The following is a 19755-nucleotide window of genomic DNA, read 5'->3' on the forward strand; positions in this document are numbered from 1 at the left end:
GGATTTATTATAATTTTAACCAGGACCCTCGCTATAGATTTGAGGCATAGTACGAAGGTGAGGCTTATTTTGCCCTGTTTTACTTTTAGGCAGGAGAGCTATATTATTGAGGTATAAGCGTAACAAAGCTTATCCTTATTTGCCTACAGTTTCATTGCGAGGACATGCAAACCGATTGCGTGAGGTTTACCCCGACATTCCGAGTCAATGACGGATTAGAGTATGGAAGGTGTCATTCTCCTACTATAAATAGGTGAGGTGCATTGTCGTGACTTATTGAAGGGTCTGGAAGGGTGTTGACAGAAGTTTCACGAGAATGTGAGTGGAGTGTAATGAGTTGTGAGTTCTTAATGACAATCGGTATGCATAGGGACAAGATTGTGCCATATTGAGCATGGGGTATTGTTATGGAAGCGGTATCCAAGGGAGGGAGCAAGCCAGATTTCTTAACAAAGATCTTTTTATGTGGGGTGATCATCTTAACTTTATAGCCGTGTTAGAGAAAAGTGTGGATGGTCAGTCAATATCAATATATAGAGCCTTGTCCAAAAGTGTGTACTGCTAGTCTTTCACCTAATATATGAAAGAGTTTAAATTGAATTGTCTGCCAATGTTTTAATTGTAATTTTAGCGTTTAATTTTTGTTTTAGTTTTTAGACCAGGAATAATGTATCATTGTTGTATTTCATTATACAGGTGACCCTAAAAATGTGTTTAACAGTTGCAGAGAGTCTATACATTTCTCTTGAAAAAGATGGACATATAAATTCACCCATCGAAACGCATTGACGCCTAAATTTAGTACACAATCTGTCAACATAGGCATGGCTTAAGAAAGAGTACTAATCACAAACTACTGAGCTCCATGCTTCAGATATCGTTATATGACAGATGTGTAAATTCCAGACACATTGTATTTGTCTATGTTAGCTTTATTCTCTTTTTAATGTGTGTTGTATAATAATTTTTTAACAAACTTTGTTTCATTATCTATGAGATATAATGTACATTGACCGTGTGGTCCTTTTTACTGATAATAATAACTTTTTATGATCAATAAATGAACGTGTAATTTTTAAATTTTTGAGTTTAATTTTATTCCTAGCTTCATATGGTTCAATCTTCTGTATGGTGGATAAGTGAGTTGGATAAGTGTAATACCTGGTTTATATGTGGTATGCTGATTGTATGACGGTTAGATTACATTAATCCACCTAAAGGGATTTGATCTTTTTTCACTGTACAGTGCCCTATTCCTTTGGGTTAAAGGGGCCCCTCTTTCTTCACTATAGTAATGTGTATTGGAACAAATGAACAGAATTGCACCGACGTGCATTTCTGAAGTTACAATTCAATTTCAACAACCTTCATCAGGGTGCTGTCTTTGATAATGTGTCTGTAGCATAAAGTCATACACTGAGAACATATTCAGAAGAACTATGCACATATGCCGAATCAAGGCCATGAGGAGGCGTGTTTGACCTTGTTACAATTTGCTAGACCTCTTTGGCCCTTTATCCCAGCACCTCATTCCTCATTGATTGTATCCGGATAGTGAATATCAAGCTTCCTCTTCCTTCCTGGCAATGTAAGCCTTGTTACACTCCCTCATCCCATGGAGCACCCCGGGAGATGTTCTTTCATTGTGATGTCATAGTGGGAACTTTTTTTATCCATACTTTCCTTCTTTTGAATTTATAGCTTTCTGTTTCCATATAAGATGAATGAGGAACCTTCTCTGATAACCAGTTATTGTGAAGTTTTTTGTGAACCCCTGCTATGTGCATAGTTCTTCTGAATATATTCTCAGTGAATGGCCTTCTGCTACAGTCAAATTATCACAGACAGCGCCCTGATGAAGGTTGTTGACATCGAATTGTAACTTCCGAAACATGCGTCAGCGCAATTCTGTTAATTTGTTCCAATACACATTACCAGTATGTATATGGATGAGGGTAATGCACTCAAGTTCTGCAAGTTTTTACATTTAATCGGTATGTGTGCTTACACATTTTCTAAGAAGCTTGACCTCTATTAATCTTGATGAACATCAAAATCTGACTCTTTGCACAATTGACGTTGTATCATTATATACATCAATTCCACATAAATTGGGCCTAGAAGCCATGGAATGGGCATTGCTGAAGATGGACAAACCAGTAGAAACTAAGTATTTAATCATGCAATTGTTGGAGTTTTGCTTGTATAACAGTTATTTCAGTTGGCAAAATGAATATTACACCCAGCTAAGTGGCACGGCCATGGGTTTCCCTGGAGCCTGTATCTACGCCAATATATTTATGGCTAAACTGGAATGTGATTACATACTGGAAGACAGCACATGGAATGAAGGTATCCTATACTACAAAAGGTACATAGACGATATTTTCCTAATTTGGAAGAAACCACTAATAGATTTACAGAGAAACATCAACAGCTTAAATTTAGTGAATCCAAGAGTTAAGTTCACTAGCCAAATAAGCAGTACGACAATTCCATTTTTGGATGTAACAGTGGGAATAAAGGGAAAAGTCATCGTCACAGAACTATATAGAAAACCTACTGACAAAAACACATCACTACAATATGGAAGCTTCCATTCAATGACTCTAAAGGATAATCTTCCAATATCTCAATTTATGAGAATAAAAAGAATCTCATCTGATCAAGCAGACTGCACAAAGAAATTTGAATTTCAAAAGCAATGCTACCTCGAAAGAGGATATCCGGAAAAACTTATCATCAAGCAAATGGAAAGAGTAAAAGTTATACCACGAGGAGAGTTATTGCAAAAAAAGATAAAAGTTGAAAACAAAAGAATGGTCTTCACATCCAAATACTCTACCGCTTCAAGAGACATCAAAAGAACTATAAGTAAAAGATGGGATATTTTGCAAATGGAGAGTGATTTCGGAATACTATATGAGCAAAAGCCATTGTTTGCTTATAAGAGATCCCAAAACTTAAAAGAACTTCTCAACAAATCAGAAAAAATCGAATCTTGTCATGAAACTTTCAAAGGCACAACGAAATGCTTTAATTGCAAAAACTGCAATAACGTAATCACAGGGAACTCATTGCAACATCCGCAGACAGGAGAAAAAATCAAATTAAGGCATTCAGCAAACTGCAATGCAGAACACGTCGTATATTCAATTAAGTGCCCCTGTGGGCTAATATACGTTGGCAAAACAGACAGGAGACTGAAAATCCGTTTATCAGAGCATAAGAGCCGAATTCGCAACAAAAACATGACATCTCCACTTGCAAAGCATTGGGCCGAAAATAATCACACTATAGCTCAAATACGCTTTCAGATAATCGAGCAGGTTCCACAACGATTGGGACTAGACAACGCTAAAGCTTTACTTAGGAGGGAAACTTACTGGATCCGCAAACTTAAGACTGTGGCCCCGAATGGGCTCAACGATAAATTGGATATGATATGTTTTTTATGACCTATGGTCCTAATAAGACTCTAAACAATCAAAGTTCCAGACATGAACTCAAATATAGAGCCACCACAAGTAGCTAGTAACAATACTTCATCCTATGTATAAACGTAGATAGCTACAATCTTCAAAGGAGAAACTAACACAGTGTTACACAATCACAGGTCGTGATAATGAGCACCATGAACATTTTTTCAATATTATAATTTATTATTAATGTACAATAAGTATATGAATCTCTATGGGTATCAAAAGTTGACATGAAATGAATACTCCATATGTGCTCAACATGAAGATCAGCATTACCTTTTTTCTATTTTATCTCTATTTTTTCTGACTTTCATCTTTCCTCATAATTTGCTTTTCTGACTGTTCACAAAATGCAGTTTTTCAATTCCGATGTAGACACATAACTGGAACACTGGCAATTAATAATGCCAGGAATTAACTCGATAAGTTAATACATTATAATTGGGGTATCATTAAACCCCAATCCATAGCCATTCATTCTAATCTTTTCGCTCACTTAGTTCATAAGATGCATTACTAGCAATGAATACTAATTCACTATTCACAACCTCCCTCTATTATAATCGCGAGCTACACCATTCCACTATGGCCGCCAAGATTCCTTCTTCGCCCTTAGTCTCTCTTCTATATCGATTAAGCAAGCTCGACATAGCTAAAGGACCACGGGTGCCAACGCGCTATCATCACAACTCGCCGGTCACAGAATGAATATGGAGTTGATTACAACGCCGTTTGGTAAGCCCTAAATGTTAACCCGCGCTTTACGGGATTGACAATAATAATCTACGACAATCCGCTAAAACATGTATTATCTCACTTCTCTTTTAGCGTGAGAAGGATTAGAAAGACGTTAGCGAGCCATTAGACACAAAACTCTGAACTCGCAGGTAAATGTTTACTTAACATTACATAATTCAATTGCAAACTACCCATGTGTAAAATAGTTCATGATACCACTTTCACCCGTTTAAACCCAATAGATTCCACCATTTTGGCTACGTGATTTAAACCGAACAGGTGAGGCAAGTGTTTTTATGTAAATACTCAAAAAATAAGCACGAAGAGGAACCTTCTCTTATTTATATGCCTTCGACTCATTTACAGATTATCTGGTTCTATCCGGAAATACAGGTATTTACTGCGACCTATATCTTAACATAACATATAGATACATACTGGTTTAGCATACACTCTTACTCTTTCGTTTCCTTGATCCTCTAGATTCAAAAATTTCAAACCACAACACTTACACACTAAAGACAACCAATTACCAGGGTAAGGTGATTTATACATCACTCTAAATGTAATTGACAGATTCCTTTTTGTAATAACATCAATACTAATAAGAGCTTCCTATTCTCTCCTTTTTCTTCTTCTTTTTCCTTCTTTTTTCTTTAGACCCCTGACGAAGGGGTGCCAACCCCGAAATGCATTGGGTTACAAGTGTAATTGTGTTGTATTGATTTGTGTTTTACAATCTACTGATTTGTGTTTTACAATTGTAAATGAATTTTGGATTATTCTGATGCAATTATTTTGATGAAAAAATGATATGAATGAATTCGCATTGACTAAAAACTTGTTTGATGTAAAAACAACAGTTTAACATGGACTATTGGTTTCATTTGTTATAACGAGCAAAAGTAGTGCGCACCGGAGTCCTGGAGATCTAGCGATCCCAGGCCATATTCATAGCCAATACACATTACAACAGTACCATCTTTATTGTACTATAACCGTTGTTTCAATGAGTAACAATGTTTAGAACCTTATGATTTTCTTTGTTTTTGATGTCTGTCATGTGAATATTGTTACGTAATTACATGGTGTGAGTTTTCTGTTTTTATTGTTCTTCAATTGGTCATGTGTCTTTTCTGTGTCGTATTTGTATTTAGATTGAATATTTGTATTGTTCGTTCTTTCATGTGGTGCTCACTGATTATGAATATATGGATATTAATTAAATATCACAACAATGTGTGCGATGGTACTTAGTTTTAAAAAAGGAATAAAAAATACTTTTGTACTCAAAATGAATAAATTATAAATTCAACTGGTCTGACTTATGGTATTTGTAGATCATAAACGTATCGTTTTGCTGCATATAGATTTGGAGAAGTATTTATTTGTATTTGCTTTGTGTATCTTTCCCTGTTCTCTTCTCTAAATATATCCAGTTATTCAGGGACCCTCTATGTACTTTTGAAGGTTTTGTAACATCAGGCAGAGCAATTATGCCTTATCAGCAATACGACTGCCAGATAGACTTGATTCCTATGGCCGTACTACCTTGCAGAAGGATCTATGGCTTATCTGAAACACAGAATGTACACTTGAGACAATATTTGGATAAATATTTGGCTAATGAGTATATTCAGCCATCTAAATCTCTGGCAGCGTCACCTCTCTTTTTCATCTCTAAGGCCAATGGTGAACTTAGAACTTGCATTGATTACCATGCCTGAAATTTGCAAATATTTATCCTTTGCCATTAATACCTTTGCTTATAGACCAAGTCAAAAAGGCAGTCATTTATACTATACTATATTCACATCCCACTGCTAATCTCGTCCCATAATGCTTTGCAGGGCTTTTGGCTGGGATTGTATTTTTGCCCATAACTGTGCTTGGGGTGGTCCTTAGAGGATGGGACCACCACTGACTCATTCAGCATGATATGCTCTTTGTTTTCAAGGCATCTGCTTGGTCCTCCTCCTAGGTTAGAGGGGATCCCAAAATCATCAGCTCTCTCATTGCCTGACATTTTCATTTTCAAAGTTAACTTTTGTGAATTGGATATATGGTTCTTAGCATGTAAAGTTGCTTTAACAAAGCATTTGTGGGTGCAGTTTAGTAGCTGACTCCGCTACGTGGAGGAACAGAGTTTTTGCCTGAATTCCATGTTTTGAATGGAATGCGTAGTTAACAATTCTCTGCAAACTCCGCTAGCGGAGCAGAGTTCATTGCCCGGGGTTATCTGTGATGCAGTCACCCTTTCACTATTGTGCACTGGTGCCTATGTTGCCACTATGCCAAATATGCCAGTGTGGCAACGCATGGAGGGAGCAGAAGTGATCCATATCTTTGTAAATATGGAGCATTTCTGCTCTCTCCCTTTCATGCAACGCAGCAAGTTCCCTCGTTTCGACTCGTTCCATGAACTAATAGTATGTGTCTTCAGACATGTGCCCCAGAAGCCTTTGGGCCTCAAAGCAAAAGCTGGAGCTTTATCGATGATAAAGGTTATTCGTTTATGGATGAAGCTTCGTCCTTTGCACGGAAATTATATTCTCTACCCCTATTCACCATGGATTTGCTTTTTTTGCTGTTATCAATTTGACTCAAGTCACATGTTTAGAAAGCTGAAAAATGTTACAATTGTCTTATTGGTTTATTGTTGATTTTTGTACTTAAACTTCACTGTACAATTTGCATCACTTTTAAAATTGAAAAGGTTAAAAATGCATGTATATAAAAAAGACCTCATCTCTTAATTTCTCTTACAAAAAGTATATGCTAAAAACATGGAAAAAGGCAAATAGCCATTCGGTGTGCAAACATTTTCTACAAACAGAAATGCCCTGTGTGCAGCATCTCAAGATAAATTACTTAAATAGCAACATTTACTCCAGTTTGAGCGAACGTAATGCAGGAAGGAGAAAAACACAACCATTTATGAAAAATACAAAAGAATTATGTTTATAAGATGACCACAAAAGTATCAAAACAACTTGGAAAACGGTGTAACATCGTTCATAAGCAGTGTCCGTTGTTGCGAGTCGCGGCTGTCCAGCGTCAGTATCGCGACAGCACGTAGACGTGTTGAAGTCTTCCTGGACTCTCTGCTCATTTCAAAGGCCTCCTTTTGTCTCACTCACACAACAATGAGGTAATATTTGTACATTTAACTTTCACCTTTGTCCTGGTCTCTGTCGGTGGGACAGGGCAGTGACCGGGCTATTCACTGGGCAGTGTGAGGGTCTCTGCACGGGCAGTGTTTGCTGAGGCCAATAACCACTAACTTTCGTAATCTGTTAGCCACTTGCAGTGGCCATACTGACTAACAGCTATTTGGCCATATACTGTGTTGATTTAAACCCAGGGGGACTAGAACAGAAATAGTATGCACACTAGCTAGATAGAAATTTGACATGTTCACCTCACCTAGAGAGACCTTTTGAGTTTTCCCCTTGCAGTACACCGGGTGGTTAACCACAAGTAAAGACTGGGGTCTTTATCTACTATCACTTCCTGTGTGCACGCTACGCCTTCTTTGTCTAACCCAGTTTTCCTGTGCACTGTCTCAGTCTGCCTGGTCTAACCCCTCTCTTCCTGTGTTCAATCTCAGTCTGCCGGGTCTAACCGCTTGTCTTCCTGTGTGCTGTCTCAGTTTGCTGGGTCCAACATCTCTCTTCCTGAATGCAGTCTCAGCCTGCCTGTTCTGACCCTCTCTGATCTGCTGTGTTTGCTCTTTCAGTCTGCCGGGTCTAATCCTGTGACTTCCTGTACTCTAGTTCAGTCTGCCGGGTCTAATCGCTGTGACTTCCTGTGTTCTGTTACATTGTGCCGGGTCTAATCCTGTGACTTCCAGTATGCTAGTACAGTCTGCCGGGTCTAAACGCTGTGACTTCCTGTGTTCTGTTACAGTGAGCCGGGTCTAATCATGTGACTTCTTGTACACTAGTACAGTCTGCTGGGTCTAATCGCTGTGTCTTCCTGTGTACTGTTACAGTGAACCAGGTCTAATCCTGTGACTTCCTGTACGCTAGTACAGTCTACATGGTCTAATCCGCTGTGACTTCCTGTGTTCTGTTACAGTATGCCCGGTCTAATCCTGTGACTTCCTGTATGCTATTACTCTCTGCAGGGTCTAATTCCCTGACTTCTGGTGTGGTTTTACTGTCTGACAGATCTTAATCAGTGACATCCTGTACTTTTTTTAAGCTTGCCCAAGTTTATCTCCTGGCCACATCTTGTGAATAGATGAAGTCCATTAGATCTTCCACTTTGCACAGAGACCCCCTAACAACATCCTTCCTGCTTGCATTGCCCTGGCAGTTTGCTGTAACCTTTCCTTCTGCTCTTCCTGCCTGGTCAGGTGACCAATGGAAGTACTACTTGATGTCACCCACCGCCCACATACAGCAGAGGGCCTCCTTGTCCTCGCCACCAGCTGGCCGATCAAAGAAAAATACTATTATGAACAAAATCTCACTGCTGAATAAAAGCAGGTTAATAAATAATGTGTATTTACAATCTTTCACTTATAGACCGGACTTGAGTTTCTGCTCTGTGTTTGGCCCGTTGGCTCTTGTTGGGTAGCTCTGTGTGTGCCATGACGCCGGAGTCCAGGTCTCAATGCGCTACCTTGCCTTTCTCTGCTTCACAATGGACTCTTCTGGGGAGGTGCAGGAAGGGAGTGATTGTCCAGGTTAAATTTGTTCTTTCAAGTTTTTATATTTAGTAACAAAGAAATTTGTTGACAAGTGCTACGTAGGAAGGTACGGTTTCCACACCTCCCTCTTCCGGCTGCGTCACGACCAACACAAACCTGGAAGTCATCCAGGTATAGCGAAAGCTAGACTGGCGCAGCTAGCCTGTCCTAAGCCATGTAAACATCTGTACTAGGGCGGCCATGGCGGTCCACCCACTCTCAAGAGAAGCAGTGGTCCCAGCACAGCCATTCAATAACACACAGTGTGACAAACTTTACATTTGAAAAGAGTCTGAATCTTTGTCTGCCTAGAGAGACACACATCATTCTATCAAGCAATGAGTCGCCATGAGGCTTCGGAGTCGGCAGGACGAGCCCAGGGGCTTCGAGACATCAGTCACTTCAGGTCGCCATTCCCCACTGGGCTGAGTGTCTATTTCCCTCTCAGTTGAATTCTGGTTGCCCCCAATGAGTTCGGTGTCTGGGTATCTGCCGGACAGCGGGACGGGGGGAGGTAGGTGTCTGTCTCTCCAAGACAGAAAGTCTGCCTGAGCGTTACCATTCCAGGATGTCCCGCGAAGGAAAAGAAAAACACCGGTTTCAGTTGAGGTACAAATACTGCTGAAGCGTTGCCCCAGCCCTTGCGAGTGCTCTCTGGGGCTGGGGCTGGGCCTGGGGACCTGTCTTGCTGACAGAAGAGAAGAGGGAAAGAGGGCTCCCAGGGTGGCAATAAAAACAAGAAACTGTTCCGAAGGTGCAAATTCAGCTAGTTAAACGCCTCTGCATCACTGCAGCTCCGATTATGTATCTGGAAAAGAAAGATGAACTCTGTGAGATCTCCTGTCGCGAACACTACAGGGTGCGACTCAATCATTGTAAGTGCACTCGCCCCCTCCAGCGACTCCTCGCCCACCTGGCTCCCACAACAGCCACACTCCCCCCCCAACCTGGCTCCCACCACATCCACACTCCTCGCCCACCTGGCTCCCACCACAGCCACACTTGCATGATCTACATGTCCAAACCAGATAGCGAACCATCAGGACAGGAAGGCGTAATGGGGCTCAGGCCAGCAACAGACTAGCACCAAAGCCGAAAAGAGCAATCCGCCATATGTTCAAGGAATAGACCAGTGCACCTAATCTTCAGTATTCTGGTAAAGAAAAGCCACACTACTTGCACCCAATCACACCCACCCTACCATGGTCACTCACAATCACTTCTTTAGACCTTGGGAAGGGTCAGTGGGTCTGGGTCCATGCCTTCAGGGTGAGCTCTGGCAAGACTCCAGTATTGTTGTTCTGGGTCTTACCGGACATTGGCACTACATCTGGCATGAGTAAGGTGGATTGTCACAAGACCGGAACCCCCACAGTGACACCCCACAAAGACAACCCACAACCTATGTCATCACCTTAAGAGTTAAAGACCAAGCCCCCTCCCTCCATGTATTGTACTACAGAGGACGACCAACACTCCACAGAGCTCTGTGGTCCATTAGTTGGGCAGGAGCTGCTAGAAGAACCCCCCCCCACGCACATGAAACCATTCATGGGTTTACACGACAAGCGCTCTGAAGTGTGATGGTCTAACAGACTACATGACTGGTGAGCACGCATGATATTAAAGTGGATAACACCGGATCTACGTGCAACCGCATACGGAACAACCACTGACACTCTGCCTCTTCCACACAGTATCACTGTGTTTATGAGTGTCTCTATCCCCTCAGCTTAGAACATGATCAGTCGTCACTGTCAGGGATACGCCATCTATACCGCTGATCATGCCATGATCAGTCATCACGGTCAGTGATACGCCATCTATAATGCGGATCCGATCCATGATCAGACATCACGGTCAGTGATACGCCATCTAAACTACTGATCTGATCCATGATCAGTCATCACTGTCAGTGATATGCTACCTATACCACTGATCCATGCCATGATCAGTCATCACGGTCAGTGATACGCCATCTACACTGCGTATCCGATCCATGATCAGTCATCACTGTCAGTGATTCTCCATCTGTACTACTGATCCGATCCATGATTAGTCATCACGGTCAGTGATACGCCATCTATACCACTGATCCATGCCATGATCAGTCATCACGGTCAGTGATACGCCATCTATACTAACCCTGGGCAAAGCACTATGCTACGCTTGCGTAGTTTGCACTACTTTGCACTACACAAACTGCAAATGGCACAGTGCGAACACGCATAGCGTAGTGCAGCGGTCATCTTTTGCTTGATTGATATCCTCAACGTCAAGTTGGCGACCGCGAGCAAGCAAAATGACTTCCCGGCGAGACTTTTTTCTCGTTCGCGATCAGCAACATCCTCAACATGGGGAGGTCAGATTTCTCATTGCGAGTGGTCGCATATGCTTACGACCGCTCGCGATGTGAAACTACCAGTCTGCGTTGAGAAAGCTGCAGCTTGAGTAAAAATCTACTTGAGCGGCAGTAAAAGACAGCTCGCACTGTGCAAGATGCCGTTTTCAATGATTGCACAGTGCGGCAAGCATCCGGCACGGTGCAATCATTGCGAACAGGGTACTACTCAGTTCGCGTAGTGCTACGTGTAGCTCGCATAGTGCGAAGTGCACTTCGTGTAGCTACCCCTAGCGCTACTTTGCGAACTACGCCCAGGGTTAATCTATACTACTGATCCATGCCATGATCAGTTATCACGGTCAGTGATACGCCATCTATACCCCTGATCCATGCTATGATCAGTCATCACGGTCAGTGATACGCCATCTAAACCTCTGATCCATGCCATGATCAGTCATCATGGTCAGAGATACGCCATCTATACCACTGATTCATGTCCTTCCACGGTGAATTAAATACACGTATCGCTCTTAAACCTCAGCTGTGACAGGTCGCATGCTGCGTTGAGAGGGTTGCACACTGCATCGAGGGTTTGTATGCTGCGTTGAGGGGTCCCACGCTGCGTTGACGGGTTGCATGCTTACCTCTACATTCATACTTGAGATCAGAAAAGAAGACCATCTCCTGCGAGAAAACGAAGAGCCCCAGCCGGCCGCCAGCATAGGTTTTGTCATAGACGGGACCAGAATCTGCCATGATCTTCTTCCCCTCGTGCATCACCACCCTGGAATAATAATAATAATAATAATAATAATAAATATTCCATATTTGGAAAGCACAAACATATCACACTTTAAGGTTTCATGGCGCTGGGGAGATTAAGTGAGCTGTTGCCCAGAGTCACATGGTGCTGAGCTGAGCTGCAGACGGCGCTAGGGATCGAACCCCGAGCCCCGCACTCTGGATGCAGCCGCTCTGGCTGATGCGTCACACCTCTCCTTGGAAGGAAAGGCACCAAGAACCATCAGCTATGCCCTTCAGTCTGTACTTTCCACTTCCCAACCGCACCACCCCCAAAGCTCCAGCATGAAAGAGGAGTCTGTTGAGTGGCTATGGACAGAGCAAGGGGTCAATTCTGCAAGGTCAGTTTCTCCACCCCTGGCATTTTGGTACATTGATGTCTTTCCTGAAAGGACACCAGCTTCGAGCACACCCCTAGCGCCACAGTGCTTACCGGATGAAGCCAGTCTTCGGTCTGTGGGTGAGGTGCCATCTGTAGGCGGTGAAGTCCTTCCAGCCGGTGTGTCGAGGGTCATGCCACAAGGTGCGAACCTGAGGGGTGCAAGAACTTGGTTAGTAACACGGTGTGTGCGTATCGCTCAGTCGCTCTACGAAAGAAGGAGTTTTGCTACCTAGTGTCGGGGACTTTACTCTGCCCCTTACAAATAATGAGAGCGCTTATTTTAGAGAGAAAATACATTCTCAGAAAAGCCCACTCACTACTGACTGCTCTAGAGAGACCCTAAAAATGGGCGGCTACATTGCCTTATGTGATTCCCCCAAAACCCACCGTTGCTGTAGTGCCCACAGACCACCGATCTGTAGGACTGCCCTGTGGCAGACATCAGCAGGTGGTGTGTGAGCAGGTTACACATGCTCTCTAGCGCAAGAGGGGGACGTAGCATGGTCAGCATTTCCTCTAACTTGGGGTGGCTCACACCCTGTGACAAGAAACAGCCCCACTCTGGTCTCTAGCCTCCACATCATACCAGGCTCACATGTGAAGGCCGTCCGCTCTCTGAAGGCGTTGAGCTCAGGACTGGTCTGACCCGAGTCAAGGTCTACACCACCAGTCATGGTCAGTTCTCCCACATCCCCAACACTTAGGCCCTTATTTATGGGGATTTGCCATAGGACAGTGACACAGTCACCTTACTCCGCAGGCCTGCCCCAAAGTGAAAGGGCAGAGATGCACCATATTTATGCAAAACAGTGCCTTCCTGTCCCTTCTCCCTGTGCTGGCGCCATTCCGCCGCCTAGCGCCAACACAGGCATGCTTGCACCATCGTGCAAGGGTGCCTCTGTTGCAGGCAGGATTGTTTCTGTCCAGGAAGGTGGCCCTTCCTGCACGGAAACAATCCTAAGCGGCGTGTTCCTCGTTCCATGCGTGCTGCAGAATGCAGTACACATAAAAAGAGGAAATAATGGGAGAAATAAAGACATTTCTCCTAGTTACACCTCACCTTGGAAGGCGTTAGGATTCAGCACATCCCCAGGTTGACATGCTCTTGCAAACCTGGGGCAGCGTTAAAATCCATGGGTGTAACACTGGGAAACGCACTGCAACGCCTATGGAACGCTTCCCTGACGCAGAGTAAGCAAACCCCACGCATAGTGGCTTTGCATAGCCTCATAAATATGATGTTGTAATTTCGGCTCCAGAGCGTAACAAAAAGTGATGCTCCGGCAACGCAGGGGGCTTATAAATATGCCCCTTCGTGCCTTACTAGACTCTACCTCCTCGGAACACTGATCACAATATGAAAGAGGCTTCGGAGCTCTTTACCTGGCCAGCCGTGTTTCCTGTGTGCCACAGGGCGTTGCGCAGGTGTTCGCCAGGGCCGCTGGTGGAGTTCACCACTTTTATGGAGAGGCCGGAATAGCCCTGAGCCTTGGTCGGTGTGGTGTCCCAGTACGTCTGTGTGATCTGCTTCCACATCACAACGTAAAAGCGACTGCTGGACTGATAGCCAAACACGAAGCCAGCGTAGTCGTCATCGCGCTCCGTGTTGATGAAGAAGGTGCCACTGAAGTCAACAGCATTGAACTCGTCAAACCCTGAGGGACAAAACAATGTGTGTGAGACCGATGCTGCTTTATTTTATGGGGAGCAACTTTGCATTCTTCAATAAGTAAATAACCACTTTTAGCTCAAATTATAATTACTAGCTGGCCCAGTGTAGTAAGATACACACATTGCTAAAATATGAAGCTTTAGGTCTAACTTAACTCCATCTGTAATCTTGAGAACATTGTAAGGCATTACGAAAGATTCAGTGAGAAGTTACAGTAAAGCTTCAAATTGAAGCTTGAGATATTACGGAAATCTACAGATCCAAGAACCAGGCAAGCGCTTCTTCGCCTCTGGTTGGTCCTGATAGACACAGCGATTACCCTCTGACCCTGAAAGACACTGATAACTGGTCTTTGCTGACTTCCTAGTGTCCTGTGTGCGAGGCTGAGGTCTTCGCAAAGTTCATCCTATACATTATAATGGCTCCTACACAACCCAAGAGTGCTTCTCACATCCACCGACAGCTTCTACTCACCAACAGCAATGCCAGGATCGCAGTTCACAGTCTGAACCAGCTCCTTCCCCTGGTGCCGGACAACCCAGTTGGGGTCAATCTGCGATGTTCCCTTGGGATCGAGAGGTACCATCTGGAACTTGCGGAAATCCGTCTCGCTGATTTCATAATTCTCAGGGCAGACATCATCGATATCCAGAACATTGTCCTTGTCAAAATCATCTTGGCAGACATCGCCACGACCGTCCGCTAACAAGAAAGAAATTTCACACGGTTAGACTGATGAAATTTAAGACATTACATCCCTCAACTATGTGACTCTCAACTTAGGCTGATCTTGGAGAATGTGATGAACCTCTTTGTAACCACAGCGCTACTCAACAGCCACTAAAGCCACATTGTACAACCTTTGGCGTCTGCCTATTCCCCACGTCAATACTTGGATGACTGCTTGTAACAGAGGAGTTTCTGAAAGACGCTGAGCCACCACTCACAGCCGATGCAAAGAAAACCTTCCAAGCTATTGAAAACCTTCCAAGCTACCAACCCCACTGAGGAATCAAGACAGCACTTACATTAATTTCCCACAATTGTAATGTTGAAAACAATTCCACCGCCCAGACCAGAATGTGTCTCTTGGCCACTCGTTGAGTCTGTGCTTGAACACATCCCATCCTGGAGACAGCCGTGCCCGGAGTGCCGCTGCTTCACACAGTTTGTTTCAATAGAACCATCTCACTCACCATTAGTGTCCTTCTGATCAGGATTGAAGACCAGTCTACAGTTGTCCTTCTCGTCTGGAATGCCGTCGTTATCGTCGTCATGGTCACAGGCGTCTCCTTTGCCATCCTTGTCGTGATCAGCCTGGTTGGCGTTGGGCACGTAGGGGCAGTTGTCCAGGTTATTCTGGTGACCGTCTTCGTCAATGTCTTCGTTGCTGTCGCACTTGTCGCCGATGAGATCAGAATCTGAATCAGTCTGCGGGAAAAATTTAGAATGTCATTAAAGTTGGAAGACCTCTTTCAATCTGATTATGTCCAGCAGAATATGAAATAGAACAGAACCAGTAGACCATTGTGCTCTTTATATGGGGGGTGCTAGAAACCACCATTGAATTTAAGAGCAGGCTCATTTCATGAGGCAGTGATTTGCTTCGGAGCTCGGTTCATGCAGTGACTTGGAGACCCTCGACACCTGTACATCCCTGTCTGATGTACATGGTCTTGTCGACCGTCTCCTAGTCCTCCAGGTGTCCAGGTACCTCAGGTGGAAGGACAGAGTGAGGTGGACGGACAGAGTGAGGTGGACGGACAGAGTGAGGTGGAAGGACAGAGTGAGGTGAAAGGACAGTGAGGTGGAAGGATGGAGTGAGGTGGAAGGATGGAGTGGGGTGGAAGGCATAGGGGAGACAGATGGATGAGTGAGGTGAAAGAACGGAGTGAGGTGGAAGGACAGAGCGAGGTAGAAGGACAGAGAGAGGTGGAAGGACAGAGTGAGGTGGAAGGATGGAGTGAGGTGGAAGGATGGAGTGAGGTGGAAGGATGGAGTGAGGTGGAAGGATGGAGTGAGGTGGAAGGATGGAGTGAGGTGGAAGGACAGAGTGAGGTGAAAGGACAGTGAGGTGGAAGGATGGAGTGAGGTGGAAGGATGGAGTGGGGTGGAAGGCATAGGGGAGACAGATGGATGAGTGAGGTGAAAGAACGGAGTGAGGTGGAAGGACAGAGCGAGGTAGAAGGACAGAGAGAGGTGGAAGGACAGAGTGAGGTGGAAGGATGGAGTGAGGTGGAAGGATGGAGTGAGGTGGAAGGATGGAGTGAGGTGGAAGGATGGAGTGAGGTGGAAGGATGGAGTGAGGTGGAAGGACGGAGTGAGGTGAATGGACGGAGTGAGGTGAATGGACAGAGTGAGGTGAAAGGACAGAGTGAGGTGAAAGGACAGAGTGAGGTGAATGGACGGAGTGCGGTGGATGGACGGAGTGAGGTGGAAGGATGGAGTGAGGTGGAAGGACGGAGTGAGGTGAATGGATGGAGTGAGGTGAAAGGACGGAGTGAGGTGGAAGGATGGAGTGAGGTGGAAGGATGGAGTGAGGTGGAAGGATGGAGTGAGGTGGAAGGACGGAGTGAGGTGAATGGACGGAGTGAGGTGAATGGACAGAGTGAGGTGAAAGGACAGAGTGAGGTGAAAGGACAGAGTGAGGTGAATGGACGGAGTGCGGTGGATGGACGGAGTGCGGTGGATGGACGGAGTGAGGTTGATGGACGGAGTGAGGTTGATGGCACGGACGGTGGAAAGATACAAGAGGTGGAGGCTCATGGGAGCCCGTGCTGGTGGCGTGCAGACTCCGCAGACAGGCTGACGGACAGCACTGACTCACATTCATACCAGAGGCGGGAACATTCCAGTGGTAATGGGCCGGGAAGCTCCCCGGCCCTGCAGGCAGGACAAGCCGGCGCAGGCCTCCCCAAGCTCCTTCTAACCTGGGAGTGGCACAGGTGGCGGAGCCAGCTCAGGTAGGGGGTGGAAATAATGGGGGAGGGGCAAGGTTAGTGAGGGAGAGGAGGGTGGTGTCCAGGGTTCTGCACGCAAGACAGACCACCCTTAGGGGCATATTTACAATAATTGGCATAGTTCAGCACTGCAAGACATTTTCTGTGCTGCTGTACATCAATTGGAAAGGACAGAAAGGCAGCATATTTGCAAGATTCAGTGCATTCCTGTCCTTTCAGCCAGCGCTGCACAAACATTGCAGCAGTGCACCAACGCAGGCACCATTGCACCATGGTGCAAGGGTGCCTGTGTTGTTGGCATGATTGTTTTTGTGCAGGAAGAGACACCTTCGTGTACAAAAATAACGAGAGGTGCTTTCTGATTTTCACACGTGCTGCAATACGAGGAGAAATGTGAGCAGTTCTCCTCGTTACACCTGCTCTGGGGGTGTACGTTTTTGGCGCTGCCGCAGATTCACGCTATGTTGTAAATCTGGGGCAGTGTCAAAAACCATGGGTGTTGCGTGGGAACACCCACAACAACACCCATGATAGACCTCCCTGCCATAATGTAAGGCAACGCAACTGTGTGGCCTTACACCTCACCTACAAGGCCATGGAACGCCCCGCAGGCTGGCTTTGCGTGACCTCGTAGATATGGCCCGTAGTGAGCCTGGTTCAGCTCGAGGTCTCCTAGAACCTCGAGTCAAAGGTGAGCAGAGCCTCCACGTGGCTTCTTCCTGCCACCCACGCTCCAACCTCCTGCACCCAGAATTAAAGACAAAACATTACACTTTGATATAAAAAAAAAAGAAGATCGAAAGAGCTCCCAATCCAGTGGTTGAATTGCACAATGGGAAACCAGAAAACCTGGGATGAATCTCAGCTTGCCGCATGATCACTCTGTATGTGATCCTCAGCAAATTATTTCACGGAGCCTCTTATTTTTTCCTTATCAAATTTTAGAGTAACTTCCGCCGCTTCTAAACAAAACACTACATGCCCTGAAGGAACCCCACAATGGGTGCAGGGGTCACTCACCTGCTCCGGGTTGTGCTCAAGGGGGCAGTTGTCACACTGGTCACCCACTCCATCGCGATCAGAGTCTTTCTGGTCCACGTTGTACACATAGGGGCAGTTGTCTCGCTCGTTGAGGATTCCTGTGAAAGGACGTGAAGGGGAAGACTCAGCTCAGTGACTGCCACTAGTGACTGTACAACAGCCCACACCAACCACACACAGCCAGGACAGAGGCAGGCAACCGCCCCTGGACGTGTGCCGCCTGCTGAACACTCCACGACTTTGTGGTTTTGGTGCACGTACCACATGGCTAATATGCTGGGACAGATGTTGTGAATTCAGCAACCGACAGTGGTTGTATGCAATACATACTGAACACTCAATTACACTGGTCCAGTATTATACTCTTGATTTATTCACATGTATTTTCATGTTTTTTCACGTATGTGCACTTATTTATTGCAGTAACTGAACAACTGACCCTGAAGAAGGCCGTGACACTATCTGGGTTTTTTGGCCGAAACATGTTGGTCGAGTGATTTACACAATTGTCTCTAATGTCGGCACCTGTGTTATCAGCTTCTCACTGTTTTTAATCCTGACACCGGGTAGCCGAATAAAGTTACATATAGCTAACCCTGTAGCCAGTTTTAAACTTTCACATCACAGCACTGCACTTTTTTATACACACGCCTGCCTTAAATCTTTAGTACATCCCGCCTGACTCAATAAAAACATCCCTGAGCTCCTCCCTCGTAGAGAGGGGGTTGTAGCCCACGTGAACACTACGTCTAGCACGTGAGGAGGCACCCCTATGATGAAGCATGACACCTCTGGTGTCTGAGGGGAACCGCCCTGAAAAGGGAAACTCCCTGTTTTTGCACTGCAGAGCCCATTCAGACAGCTAGACTACCTCCTTCTAGTCCGGCCCCGTGACCCCTTTTTCTGTGTGACATTAATTTGATGGGGAGTTGGTCCAGCAAGGTATTTAAAATGCCTCAAGCCCCCAAGTGTATTGAATGACTGCCACACACAGCCAGGATGCAGGCACACACCGAACACACACAGCAAGGACAGAGGCAGAGAGCCACCACACACAGCCAAGACGCAGCCACACCCTCCAACCACACAGCAAGGACAGAGGCAGACAGCCACCATACATAGCCAAGATGCAGCCACACACCAACCACACACAGCCAGGACAGTGGCAGACAACCACCACACAGCGGCAGGTGACTACCACACACAGCCAGGACACAGCCACACACCGACCACAAACAGCCAAGACAGAGGAAGGCGACCACCACACACAGCCAGGACAGAGGCAGGCGACCACCACATACAGCCAGGACAGAGGCAGGCACACACCGACCACACACAGCCAGGACAGAGGCAGGCGACCACCACATACAGCCAGGACAGAGGCAGGCACACACCGACCACACACAGCCAGGACAGAGGCAAGCGACCACCACACACAGCCAAGACAGAGGCAGGTGACCACCACACACAGCCAGGACGCAGCCACACACTGACCACACACAGCCAAGACTGAGGCAAGCGACCACCACACACAGCCAGGACGCAGCCACACACCGACCACACACAGTCAGGACAGAGGCAGGCAACCACCACACACAGCCAGGACACAGCCACACACTGACCACACACAGCCAGAACA

General features: G+C 45.5%; 1 protein-coding gene across 2 annotated transcripts in view; it reads right to left on the minus strand.

Annotated features, from left to right (window-relative positions):
• Positions 1-6854: 6854 nt before the first annotated feature.
• The window catches only part of THBS1 (thrombospondin 1), a 75172-nt gene continuing 62271 nt past the window's right edge, over positions 6855-19755 (minus strand). For both annotated transcript variants that reach the window (XM_078659338.1, XM_078659339.1), the window contains exons 16-22: positions 18096-18214; positions 15312-15546; positions 14590-14817; positions 13827-14098; positions 12495-12592; positions 11905-12044; positions 6855-9724 (exon numbers count right to left, since the gene is read on the minus strand). In XM_078659338.1, the coding sequence (XP_078515464.1) occupies positions 9717-9724; positions 11905-12044; positions 12495-12592; positions 13827-14098; positions 14590-14817; positions 15312-15546; positions 18096-18214 (1100 nt within the window). In that variant the 3' untranslated portion in view covers positions 6855-9716. The remainder of the gene's footprint in view (positions 9725-11904; positions 12045-12494; positions 12593-13826; positions 14099-14589; positions 14818-15311; positions 15547-18095; positions 18215-19755) is intronic.

Source organism: Lissotriton helveticus, chromosome 9, assembly GCF_964261635.1.
Source record: "Lissotriton helveticus chromosome 9, aLisHel1.1, whole genome shotgun sequence".
NCBI classification, from domain to species: Eukaryota; Metazoa; Chordata; class Amphibia; order Caudata; family Salamandridae; genus Lissotriton; species Lissotriton helveticus.